Source organism: Periophthalmus magnuspinnatus, chromosome 16 (assembly GCF_009829125.3).
Source record: "Periophthalmus magnuspinnatus isolate fPerMag1 chromosome 16, fPerMag1.2.pri, whole genome shotgun sequence".
NCBI lineage: Eukaryota > Metazoa > Chordata > Actinopteri > Gobiiformes > Gobiidae > Periophthalmus > Periophthalmus magnuspinnatus.
Window position 1 is genome coordinate 5,314,808 of NC_047141.1, and position 14,002 is coordinate 5,328,809.

Consider the following 14,002-nt stretch of genomic DNA (forward strand, 5'->3'; position numbering starts at 1 on the left):
TGCTCCGCCCACAAGCCTATGTCACCCCTGCTCCCACACGACAATTCTCCATAATTAAACAAAAACATGATACAAAATTCTACACAGCAACTTGACAAACTCGATGAGATATGCAGTAGTTTCATTAGCAGGATACACACTGTAATGTGATAGCTCTCTGAAGGGGGAGTAACTTAGCGCAAGGAGCAAAGGGAGGGAAGCTATCTGGAGGAGTAAAGGGAGGAGTGAGGGAGGAGGAGAGTCTGGGGGTATAAAGAACAGTGTGATCGGTCCACCCAGTATCCATACTCTGCCCCTGCAGTTAGGTGTTTGTAATCAGAAACACCTGGCTGTAATCAGGGCAGTCTTTTGTTATGTCATCAACTACTTCAAATTGCAGAGGCCACTGAAAGCAGCATGTAATTGTGAAGGAAGTGATTGCAGACCAGGTAGAGAGTTGAAAGAAGTTTATCTGATCAGATGAATGAAGTCACAGACAGCAGGCACATGTGTTAGATTTCAAGGGAGTTTTTCCAGTACTATCTATAGAAGGCTGGTCCTATAAAGACTTAACTCATTTTACATACTGTCCATATAAGGTCATACATAGATATGCAGTTAGCTGTTTACAGTAAGGTAGAATACTTCACTAAAAGATTTTTGCAGTCACTGAAAAGATGTATTACAAGGCCTCTTGTCAACCTGAAGATGAAGAGCTGTGTCATGTGACCAGAGTAGCAGGTTTCAGTGTAGACGTTGAAATAAGTATATGTCACATTCTTATTGAGAAACAAGTTTATCTCAATGTTTTGTAGCACACAGTATTCAACACAAAGTTTAAGAATAAAACAAATAAAACAAAAATCTGACTTTCACAGCACAAACTTAAAATTAGGCTTTTTCTGACCTGAAAGCTACAAAAGAACCTTGTTTGTGCTTAAGTTGCAAAAACAGCTCTGCAGATTACTCTACAGACATACAGATGTATTATTGTGACTGACTGTTGCAGATGCTGTTATTATGGGATGGCTCAGTCAATGTGTCTCTGGACCTTCACAGACAGTTGCAGCACAATTCCAGCAGGGGGCAGGCGTGTGCAGTTTTCTCCTCACAGGTGGGTCAGATCCCTTGGTCGGATTTGGATCTGTTGTTTATGGTCATACACTGTTTTATGTTATGGGTCTATGGTTCTGTAGGCATTTCCATCTCCTGTCAAAGGCTGTGTGTCTGCAGCTCAAGAGGGCCACTCATATTCTCAGAATGCAGAGTTACGATGGGACAACAGGAGCGTGAAGCAAGCCATCAAGTATCAGGTAAGGCAAAGCTTAAATGTATTGAAATGAAATGAAAAAACTCCTGTATTCAAGATGCTCCGGTCTACCCCCGTTTTCACCTCCACCGTACAAGCCCACTGTGACATACACACTTCCTTCTCCAAGTGTATTTTTTTAATCAGTGATACGTGTAGGATTCGGTAGCGTTATCTAGTAATTTTAGCACAAATGTTAAAATATTTGCTGCGTGCTAGTGTGATGTACAGCGAGGGGGACTGACAGTATGCTGTGCTTTGTAGTAATGGGGCAGACAGGAATTAACTCCCATTGGGCTCTGGAATTTTCAGACCCAGAGGTCAGAGGTCTTATTTCTTCTATTAAGTCATTTTAGATTAATATTGTGATTTAAAATATGCTATATAATATGATGATCCACGGATGTCATAGATTATAACTACAGAGCAGACACAAGCACAATATTTCTTTTTAATTGGAAAGCATCTGATACTACTTTCCCTTTAACTCTGGCCAACTGTTTGCAGAGGTGGGTAGTACTACTTTACTTGAGTAACTTTTTAAATAAATTCTGGTTTTCAGAGTACTTTTCTACTACTTCTTTTGTAATATATACATTGAAGTAACAGTACTCTTACATGAGTAAATGTGACTCTTCCCACTGTGAGTAAGTCTACAAGTTTTATGTTGACAATATGAAATGATTTGCTCCTTCAGATATGGTTTAGTTTGTCTCATTTTTGTGTCCATATTTTGTGCAGAATTTAATGTATAAATCAGATTTTACTTCTCAACAGTTGCTCTTAGTTACACTTACTTGAGTAGTTGTTTTCCCAAATACTTTTTTACTTGTACTTGAGTAATTTCTTGGACCAGTACTTCGTACTTCTACTTGAGTAATATTATTTTGAAGTAATGTTACTCAGCTCTGACTGTCTCACTCACTCATCTGCCTCTTGCTCTGTGGTTTGCAGAGAGGAGACAGAGGAGAGCACAGTCTGCAGGTGAACGTGTGGCTGGAGCGTGTCTCTCCTCCTCCCTGCTCGTCTCACTCTCTTCTGGCCAAAATACAAACCAACCTCAGGGATAGACTGGACCACACTGTGTCCCTGAGCATCTGTCCTTCTCAACCTGTGAGTCAAAGCTGCTATTCTCATGACTACAGTATAACACAGGTCCAAATGCACTTCACATGCATAACTAAAACAAAAAAATATGTTTTAAATTAAAGGTAATAGAAGTAATAGATAGCTTAATAGAAAATGGCCAGATTTGTGCTGCTACCACATATAGACATTATAATGTTGATTTATTCTTAATTACAAAAACATTGGACATGAGGCCAAGTTGTTTGTTATAATTTGATGTTTTTTTCTCAAGACGATTATATAATCAGAAAGCAGAATGAGCCCCACGCATCTCATTTGAGTTGCCAGTTTCAATGCTAAAATCCAATTGGTTTGAACCTAAAATGCCTCTCTCTGATCTGAATGGTCACTACCTAAACCCCAGCACCTGCAGCCAATTATGAATCAGTGCTAGTGCAGCCTCTGCAGCTCAGTGAGTGAATTCTGGAATTTCTGAGCTTTCACATGAGGCCTGTCCATAAACTGAGAATGAGACAAACTTGGATGTGTGATGTGTGTGATCTGTTTGATGTGTGTGGTCTGTGTGATTTGTGTGACCTGTGTGATCTGGGTGGTCTGTGTAATGTGTAATGTGTGTGATCTTTGTGCAGGGTGTGTCGTGGTCGGGCACACACAGAGTCAGGTCAGGAGAGGAGCTTTTCTTTACTCAGTCCCGTTTGTCACTGACACAGCGCCCCCTTCAGTGCAGTGTCACCATAGCCCTCACCAACTCCTCGTCTGCTAACAGAAGCAACATCTCGCTCTTCTCAGAGGTAAACAAAACTCATTTATATGAAATTTGTTAGTCATTCGAGGCGCATGAGGTCATTCTGTTAGGTAGCCTAAAGCAATATAAAGTGTACCATTGAAAGGGCCTATATTGCACTATTTTTGATCTATGTTATAATGGTGTTTCCTCATCACAAACAGACCTACAGTTATGTTTTGTTTCATTCACACGTTTAACACACAAACCCTGCATATTCAGGCTGTTCTCTCAAAATGGAAAACACTGTTCCTGTATTACCACATGACATCAAAAGGTGGACGAGTGTGGAAGTGCTTCACTGTGTTTTTAAACTCCACACACCTTCACTAAAATCATTTTGATCATTTTAGTTAGTCAAACTTTGACGTTAGAGCTCTTGTTTTAGCCTCATCGAAACTGCTGCATTTCTTGACCAGCAGATGTTAGAGACTTTCTACTGACAATCTCATGTGAATGAAACAAAAAAAATCTAAAATTAAAGCCGCAAGCGGCGATGATGGCCCTCGCCCTCCGCGCGACGGCCCGGGGCCGGCCACTGCCCCCGGCCCTCGCCCTCCGCGCGACCGCCCGGGGCCGGCCACTGCCCCCACACATTATTTTCCCCACCCGGCCACCCCCCGGCCGCTATCCACCCCCCTTCACACAGTTTTTATATATGTGTGGCCATGGCAATATAATGGTGGTCCACGGCTTTGAACCGGTAACCTCGTGCACAATACAGGTATGGTGTAATGGACTTTTTTGCCCCATTTGAGGTCCACAATGATCTCACCAACTTTCATGCCAATCGGACAAAGGTACTGGTACGAATTTCATCAAAATCTGAGTCGGGCCTCCCTATTAAATTGAACATCTCAAATTTTCTAGGTGGCGCTGTTGAGCCGTTGTGCTTCGGACATTGTCGCGATGCCAATTTTATGAAATTTTTCGCCGAGCCGGTCGATCCTATACCTATATGTGGGACTTTTCGTCGATGTTCAGGGGGTGAAAAATGCGATCGTTTGGGCGGAAAAATAATAATATGAAAAAAAAGAGCCCTAACCCAGCAAGAACAATGCCCCCCGCCATCACTTCTTGAGCGGACTGCCAAAAATAAACCCAGCAAGAACAGATCATCAGAAGAACAAACCACTCACACTGAGTGACGGGCCAATTACAGGAAATGCAACAGGAACCCCCCCCCCCACACACACACACGACTGCCCAGGGCCGGCCACTGCCCCCACGCACCATTCCCCCCGCCCGGCCACCCCCCGTCCGTTATCCACCCCCCTTCAGAAAGATTTTATAAAATTGGAATGGGAAAAATGTCCCATGCCCCCTGACTCGACGGTGCCACCTAAAATTTGACCCTTATGGGAGAGGAGGCTGGTTAACTTTGGAATACACTAACAAAAATCAGAGCAGTGATAGGGCACAGTGAGACGAGCATAAAAAAAAATCAAAACACTGCTCTATGATGGACAGGAAGTCGACCATATTGGATTGAACTTGATTGCGTAAGTGGCAACGCCAATAATAGCAACAAACTGCGGAAAGGCCTCTCACGAAGTGGCCAATTACAGGAAATGTAACAGGAACCTGTGAAAAGGTTAAGTGCTACATCTGAAAAGACATCTGCTGTGAAAAGTACAAATGTACATGTACAAAGTTCTGCGCACGCTATTACTATAATGACTGTATAAGTAGACTTGTACAGTGTATGTCAATGGCTAGTCGAATTACCATTACAACCTCATGCATAATACAGGTATGGTGTATTTGACTTTTTTGCCCCTTTTGAAGTCCACAATTATCTCCCCAAGTTTCATGCCAATCGGACAAAGTTGTGTCTTTTAAGTGTACTGTAGGGGGCGCTATAGAGGTCACTGGCCACCTGCTCATTATGGTTCTCTATTCACAGTTTAATTCTGCATAAGTGGTTAGAATTTGAGCTCTTTAGGCTGATCCATGTGTCTGTGAGAGGGAATCAAATATGCAGGAAAGCAGTCATATTTTGACAGTGTGCTGTGCATAAACCAGAAAGAATATTCCCAAAACGTGGATGTTTATTGACAATAATCATGTGTACATGCTGTATGTGGAGTTTGAGATAACTTGGATGAAAAACCTAGGACTAGATGGTTTCATTTGCACTTAAGTGAAAGTTTCAATCCAATGATGAAGTCATACTTTGAGGGCCTGCTACATGTAAACCATAAAAAATATCCACAAAACGTGGATGATTATTGACAAATAACATGTGTACATGCTGTATGTGGAATTTGAGGTAATTTGGATGAAAAACCTAGGACTAGAAAGGTTTCACGTATGTGAAAGTGGTTTGGGAATTTCTATTCAATAATTAACTAACTTTTGATGGTGAGCTACACCAAAACCATAATGAATATTTCCAAAACGTGGATGATTATTGATGAACAACATCTATAGATGTGGCATGTGGAGTTTGAGCTCATTCGGATGAAAAACCTAGGAGTAGATATGATTCATAGACATGCAGGTCAAAGTTCCATGGGAATATATTTTCAATTAATTACGCCCCTGGTGGCCAATCGTTGAAAATACCCCATGACCATAATGTAATTTTTTGGTTCTTTTCATAGTACCAATTGATTCTATTCCCCCATGTGAGACTTTTCGTGAATGTTCAGGGGGTGAAAAATGCGATTGTTTTGGCGGAAAAACGAAGAACAATGTTAATATGCAGTGTGGCCCTGGGCTGTGTGGCCCTGACTCCATATGAGAGGGGTCTGTGGCTTTTTTAAACTCAGTGATGCTGATTGTGGCTTTGTACTACCACACACACTGATCATGAATAAGACACATGTTTCATCTCAGTACACTGTGTGTTTTCTTTGGTGTGACTCTAAAGTCCAGGTTTGGGAACTGGTCCATTGAAGTGGGGGGCACGGCTCAGACTTGGACTAGAGGCTCCAGCATCGCACTACAAGCCCGAGTGGACAGGAAGGAGAAGGTGTGGCTCAACGGCACGATTATTGGAAGATGTCTTCAGACCACAGCGGGTTTTATGAATGGTAAATATGGTAAACACATGAGGGTTTTACACAGCTTCAAGTGCATAAAGTTAAAGTTGGACAACTCATTTTACTAAAACACATTTAACATCATTATACTTAAGATTTTGCTAGTATAGTTACACTTTTTTCCAAGTTTGGCTATTTTTTAGGTAAAAAAATTTACTTCTTGGTTGGAAATCATGACATCACACTAGGGATTTTGATAACTGTTACCTAGAAACCATGTTGTACAGCAGGCCAAAACTCCTCTAATGCACACAGAAATTATTGTTTGATAAATAAAATATTAATAAAACACCTTTATTTTGTCAGTTTAAAGTAAATGGTGCAAAACTTTTGGACAGAATTCTCCCAGTGTAACGTCATCAGTGTGTTTAGAACTCTTTACGTCCCGCAATATTCAACATATTTTTCAAGTTTACCTCGCAAATTGCTTCTTGATGTGTGTATAACTATATACTTTGGTGGGATAGTGTTTGGTGAGATTCTCTCATTTGTAAATATAAATGAGAGAATCATAAAAACCTCATACACACTAAATCCAGCTGTTGCAGGTGTAGGCCGACCTGAGGACATCCGTGTGAGTGTGTGCGTGGGGAGAGAGCACAGTGTCTCTGTGCTCGTGGAGCAGAGCGACCGCAGCAATGCAGCACCACCATTGGTCAGTGTCTCTGTGGAACCAGCCAATCAGAGGCTGGCCCTCAAAGCACATGGCTGTGTGGAGAGCTTCATTTCATTGGAGGTATCAGTAACAGCTCACATGTCATACTTATCAGAGGTGGGGAGCTGAAAATTGTACTCATGTAAGAGTAACGTTACTTCAAAATAATATTACTATTGCTTGAATAATTTCTTGGACCGCTACTTTGTTCTTATACTAGTAAGAGTAAAAAGGTATTTGAGAAAAGTACTGCTCAAGTAAGAGTAACTTTAAGAGTAACTGTCAAGATGTAACATCTGATTTATAATTTGAAGTTAGTGTAGTTTGAAGGGCAAACATTAAATAATGCACAAAATGTGGTCTTTTCAAACAGATACAACAATTAGGCAAACCAAATCATCTCTAAAGGAGCAGCAAGAAACACAAATGTTCAAATCATTTCATTTTGTCAACATAGAGCTAAAGTCACTTTTCGACTTACTCACGGTGGGAAGAGAAACCACAACTTTTACTCATGTGCTGTTACTTCAATAAAAATATTACTCAAGTAAGAATCAAAGTATTCTGCTAGAAAAGTACTCTGAAATACAGTACAGTTTATTTTAAAATGTAAATGTAACTGAGTACTACCCATCTTTGATTGAATTAATTAATCATCGGATTTATACAGCTTCTTTCATGACACAAAGCACTTTACAGAGCATTATTCATTCACTCCACACTCAATGCCAATGTGTGTCATCGGCTCTTCTGACCGCCACCAATGCACTCACACACACACTCACCACTTACTAGGCAATGTGGGTTAAATGTCTTGCTTAAAGACACAACAACAGTTTCTGCCACTGGCGTCCCACTAGGACCTGGTATGGCACATGGTATACCCGGCTCCATCCAAGTACTAACCAGGCCCAGCCCAGCTTAGCTTCTGAAATCTGACAAGATCAGGCTTTGACTGTCATTATAGAGCATATAATGTTGTTGGGTGAATGAATAGACCTGAATGTATCCTTTACTTTGCAGGCACAGGTTGAGTACTGGAGCTCTCAGATGAAAGCCAAGCTGCGGGAGAAGGTCAAAGCACTGCAGTATCTTCTGAATGAGTTCAGACGACAGGTGAGGAGATAATAAGCCCTTCATTAAACAGGCGGTATTCTGATATATATATGTATGTGTATATATATAGGTATGTATATATATATATATGTATGTATGTATATATATATATATATATATATATATATATATATATATATATATATATATATATATATATATATATATATATATATATATATAATACCATGTTATAAGATCATTCTCATCAAAAACGTGGCGTGGAGAGCAAAGGGAGGGGGGACAGATAGATATAAGGCAGTGGCCACGAGCATTTCCACAGACGTTATACTTACTTATAAAACATGTTAATACATTGTTTTGGATGAATATAGCATTTCAGATAAAAGGTAACATGGTGATTCAAATTTGTTGTCTTTAACCATAGACTGTAGACTGCGTACATAAACCTTGTTTTCCATTGACTCGCTTTGGAGCAGATCAGTTTGATATGAGAGTGTCTCCATTGTTAACAGTGAACCATACCGCCTCGTTTGAGGAGGATACTAGCTCCCACAAGGGTCTGGTCTCACTGTCTCACTGTAAGGAGGAGCTAAGTAAAGTGAGATGCTTGGACAAGAGAGAACACAGACTCAGGTGAAAACAAAACAGCAAACCCACTCCAAACGGCCCCAAGCAAGCCATGCCAGTGGAAAAGGCGACACAGTCTATGCCCTCACACACACTGAGATGGTTTATTGTACTCACAAGTGTGTTTACCTGCTGCTGTAACTCGTGTGTGTGTCCTCAGTCTCAGGAGAGTGCCTTTGCTCAGCACTACAGCACAGTGTGTTTGAGTGCGTTGGGCAGACTGGAGGCGCTGCTGTCTTCAGTGGCATTTGTGGGGTGGCACAGAAGCACATCTCGCCGTTTCCTCACTGAAAACGTCCCACAGTTTGTGAGTCTGCTGCAGCACGCCTCTCTGCTCGGACAGCACGAGCTACGCAGTGAGTCACCCTCTTCTGTTCTGTGCCAGAGGAGCTAATCAAACATGTCTCAAAAAATACATGTTCTATACTATTCACTTTTCACAGTGTTTGAATCCAAAACATTGAAGCTCATTCTATGCTTTTGTTTTGACCACCCCTTAGGACCCCTTGCTACCCTGGCAGCCGTGTATCAGGATGTGAGGGGCCAGCGGCTGGAGGCTCAGTGGGGGGAGGCGGTGTCCATGTGGACAGAGAGTGTGGGGGAGATGGTCACGGTACACAACCATCAGTTCCTGTCTCTGCTCCAGCTCTGTGGCACTGCAGTCAGGATCACTGGAGATGTGGTAAACTTCTCTACACTTTTCCCCTGAGATTTGGTTTGGACTGCGGATTCAGTAAAAACATATTCTTAAAGCTACCATCTGTAGGTTTATTTGATTTTTTTCACCAGTAAATTGCAGATCTTTTCCCACCTGGCCTCTCCCCTCACCTGGCATCTATCCCTCACTTTTCCCCTCCCCCTCTCCCCACCTGGCCTTTGTTCAGGCTCTCCTGTGCTCTCTGTTCTTATTTATTTATTGGTTTATTTGACAGGGACAGTGTACATTAATAGCATTGCTGCAAATGCACCAGAATTTGCCAAAAGGCTATATATCTGGTACACTATCAGACAGAAGTGATGTAGAGATAGATCAAGCATCTAGTCGTGATATTTGAGAATACAACAGGGGCGGTTAGTCTAAGTACAAACTGGGACTTTAAGAAAACTGATGACCACAGCCCTGTTTAACCACAGTCCTATGACTGTCTACAGGGATGCAGTGCTTGTGTCTGATTATCACTACTGAACATTTGTGAATTGAGTCAGTTTTTTAACTGTCAGGGGTCCACCCTACACTGTCGTGTCAAACCACCTGAGACTCTCTTCTATGGCTCTGTCAAACATGTCTTTAGAATAACTACATCACTAAGTCTATCATGGGGATGAGTATAATGTTTATTTGTATAAAACGTGTCATAGGTAAGGTCCTCGTCTGTCTCCTTTGTCTCAGTGAAATGTGTTGTATAACTCCAAAGCTGTTTAGTGTGTTTGTCTTGTTGTCCAGGTGGGTCAGCAGTCATACCAGTGGCTGGAGAGCAGACTGGCCCTGGCTCTCTCTGGAGTCCGAAAGCGACTCTCCTCTGTGTACAGATTCAGCCCCAGGTACAGCACCTGTCTGAGACTTTACACTCAGGATAACATCTATGTATTCTAGACGTTCACCTGCTACATTTAGTAGTATGTAGAAACCACTGTGGCATGGTACTGCTATTTTTATCTCAGTGTACAGATGTGCCCCATGTTGTTTTTAGGGAGTGCTCTGTGTCCATCTCTGTGCCCCTGCCTCGGCTGCACTGGCCCGGGACAGACAAGTCAGATCTGGTGCAGGGCGTCCTGGAGGAGTGGCTCTTTAGACCACTGCAGTCTCTGGCCTCCATCAGACCTGCTGCTGAGTTCTATCGCCTCAAAAGGAGAACCATGGACAGCCCCTTCACATGTAAGTCACATACACGAACAGTCAGAGGTTTGGACTCACTCTTTCATTATGTTTCTTCTTTATTTCCATGATTGTTTACACTGTAGATTCTCAGCATCAAAACTATGAATGACACATGTGAATGTAGTAAACAAAATAGACTCAAAATAACTCAGAACTTTTTTTTATATTTTAGACAGTCTTTACCCTTTACTTATATCACTGCTTTGCTCTTTTGGCATTTTTTGACCCTGACGCAGCACAGTTGTGAAGTGAAAACCATTTCAGGAGACTTTGTGATGAAGCTTATTGAGAGAAGGACAAGGTTTTTCAGCGCTGTCGACAAGCCAAAGGGTGGATACTCTGAGGATTAGATTTTTTTTAATTATTTAATTGAGTGATTAAACTTTTTCTTCCTTGCTACATAATTGCACAAATCTTGCTTCATATATTTTATATATTTGATGTCTTCAGTATGTACTGTATATAAAATGGATAAAGTGGTGAACTGGTAATGTAATGAAACATATGCTGTACTAACATTAACAGTTGTCCTCCTGTCTGCTCTCAGACCAGGCCCTGCTGGTGTCTGACCTCTTTGTGGTCACATATGATGGTCATATACTGGAGCTACCGCATTCTTGTCCTCTGCTCCTCGCCCATAGCCTCACTGCTCATCCCTCCTTCTCTCTCATGTTAAACCCAGACTCAAGCTCCTTTGTCCTCATTAAAATGAACAACCACAGCATCTCTATTCAACAGAATGGACAGGTAAAACAGGCATAAAAACACTTACAATGCATCTGACAGGTTTTCATGTGTTTCTAATTCTGACTTGGTTTGGGAGGTTTGTACCTGTCGTCAATATTTATCATATCACACGTGATGAATGCATTCATATAAATCTGTGCAGGTGAGGGTCGACTGCCACAGTCTCGTCTCAAACACATTCCTCTTTGATGGTGTATCTGTCGAAAGAACAGCTAAGGTTGTGGAGGTGACCAATCAGAATGGAGTATCAGTGTCATGTGACCTGTGGACTGAGCTGTGTAGTTTGACTCTGGATGGATGGCTGCATGGTAGGACATCCAAAGTAGAAATACTGCATATACTACGGTATATAGACTGAATATACATGTCTACATATACTATATACACAACCACTCAAAAGCTTGGACACCCTTTTTCATTATGTTTCTTCTTTATTTCCATGATTATTTATATTGTAGATTCTCACTGAAGGCATCAAAATTATGAATGGACACCTATGGGGTGTAGTAAACAACAACTAGTGAAGTAAAAAACTCAAAAAACTCAAAACCTGTTTTAAGTTAAAAAAAAAAGAAAAAAAAAGCCACCCTTTACTTTAAACTCTGGTTTGCACTTTTGTCATTTCTTGACCCTCTTGTCACAGCTGTGAAGTAAAAATAATTGCAGGACTCTTCATCAAGAAGCTCATTGAGAGAAGGCCAAGGGTTTGAAGCTGTCGACAAAGCAAAGTAAATGTCATACAACAAGGATTTGAATTAAAAATATATATTTTTAATCTGTTTAGTTTTTTAACTTTTTTTCTTTACACATAATTCCATATATCTTACTTCATATATATTGGTGAAGTCTTCTGTGTGTATATAAAATGAAGAAAGTAGTAACCACAAAGAAAAAAAAGAACATTCAATGAGAGGGTGTGAGGGTGTGTCCAACCCTTTGACTGGTGGTGTATAGTGCTGTACATGTATGTGAGAGTGACTGTTTCTGCACAGGCACAAGCGCTGGTCTCATGGGAACCAATGACAATGAAGCAGGAAATGATTTGATCCTCCCCAACGGATCATACGCTGCAAACCACAGGTCCCTTATATACAGCTGGAAGGTGAGGGTTATGTACATTAAGGCATATAGTATGTAATTACATCATCTATATGTAGTTTATAATCTGTTTTATACAAGACGTGTCCTGTTTAACTCATAGTTTGACCTGACTATGCTTTGTACAGATGTCTCCAGAGTGCAGTGAGGCTCCAGTGCTTAAGGGGCAGTCTGTGAGCACTGTCATAGCTCCACTGAGCTGTGAGCATCTGTTCTCCTCTTTGGACTCTCCGCTCAGCGTCTGTTTCAGGGTGGTACGTGCACAAACATATTGCCTCATTTATTTGGATACAACAAATCAGTGGCCTCTGAAAAGGTTAAAGAGGAGGTATTATGCAAAACTTTTTGGAGCTTTCTACCATGTTGTCAAGTTGTTTCCTCATCAAAAACATGCCTGAAGAGGTTTTAGATGTCGTCCATGCATGTTTGAGTAGTCTCTCTCCCGGACACTATTACGGTTAGCAGTACACGACAAATCGACTACTAATCGATACTCAACAGTAGGATACAACACAATACACTACAGCTTTACAAACCCTATTCAATGTGCAGTAGTTTCATTAGTGGGATGCACACTGATTGTGTTTGATAGCACTCTAAATTTGGAGTGACTTTTGACTAAGTGCCAAAAACAAAAGTGAAACTTATAAAACATGTTAATAAGTTGTTTCGCTGAATATAGCATTTTCAAAATGATAAAAGGTAGCATGGTGATCTAAATATGTGATCACCATGTTACCATCTAATATAGTGTTACAGTTAATACTGCATGGAAGTAAAATGCCTCCTCTTTAACTGAGCTAGACATGACATTTTAGTCTGACTTTACAGTATATGCACATGTTTATACTTGATGGCTCTCAATTAATTTTACTTAAATTAAATTCAGTTCAGTAATTAAAGGTCACTAAGGATGCACTCACACTTGCACACAAGACTGCATGAAAAGTGGGACTAAACCTGAAATTAAATCTGGACTAGACTGGGACTAGACCGGGACTAGACCAGGACTAGACCAGGACTAGAACTGAACTAACCCAAGTCTACACAAGGACTAAACTGCTCTGAAACCAGGACCAAACATCTCTGAATAACTTAATATTTTGCTTGTAGTACTTGTGGTCACAGCTGCTAAGTAGTAACAGTAGTTAGCACCCGCTGCTTTGCCCGCTGTAGTAACAGTAATTGTCTCCTCAGGTGGATCCCAGTGCGTTCCTGTCCGTGTGCAGGAGCAGTCCTCGCAGAGCAGCTGCGTGTCACCTGGCCTCTGCTTTCTCTCATGTTTGTAACCAGAACTATGTCCCTCTAGAAACACCTGTCCAATGCAGACTCCAGCTGAGACGTGGACATACACACTCCTCCTAATGCAGCGCTTCCCAAACCCCCAAATGTATGCGGAATAGCCCAGGGGGTACGCAACAGGTTTTGGAAGCCATTTTGTTTATATTTCACATTATTTTCTTATTTGGATCTCCTATGCTTGTCTAAATATTTCAAAGGGTTCATATTACATCTTTTCTGATCTATGTTATAATGTTGTTTCCTCATCACGAACAGACCCGGAGTTGTGTTTTGTTTCATTCACACATGTTTAACACACAAACCTGCATATTTAGTCTGAGTTCTTCTTTCAAACTGTTCCATTTTGTGATGTCATCAGATTTTAATACAGGAAGTGCTCCACTGTGTTTTTAAACTCAATCCACCT

At 41.2% G+C, this 14,002-nt stretch overlaps 1 protein-coding gene across 1 annotated transcript; it reads left to right on the forward strand.

The window, feature by feature from the left end:
* Nucleotides 1-3,657: 3,657 nt before the first annotated feature.
* On the forward strand, nt 3,658-13,665 carry LOC129456890 (uncharacterized). The gene is made up of 13 exons (XM_055227748.1): nt 3,658-3,885; nt 6,037-6,199; nt 6,757-6,944; nt 7,887-7,979; nt 8,731-8,926; nt 9,071-9,252; nt 10,015-10,112; nt 10,262-10,446; nt 10,997-11,196; nt 11,339-11,504; nt 12,189-12,298; nt 12,423-12,548; nt 13,492-13,665. Exons 1-13 carry the CDS (start codon nt 3,658-3,660, stop codon nt 13,657-13,659), a joined length of 2,103 nt encoding a protein of 700 aa, XP_055083723.1. The 3' UTR covers nt 13,660-13,665.
* The last annotated feature ends 337 nt before the right edge of the window (nt 13,666-14,002 follow it).

Coding starts and splice junctions, on each gene's coding strand:
- LOC129456890 (XM_055227748.1), top strand. CDS start 3,658: ATGATGGCCCTCGCCCTCCGCGCGACGGCCCGGGGCCGGCCACTGCCC. Junction 6,200..6,756: donor CACAGCGGGTTTTATGAATG/GTAAATATGGTA, acceptor CAGCTGTTGCAG/GTGTAGGCCGACCTGAGGAC. Junction 9,253..10,014: donor TCAGGATCACTGGAGATGTG/GTAAACTTCTCT, acceptor CTTGTTGTCCAG/GTGGGTCAGCAGTCATACCA.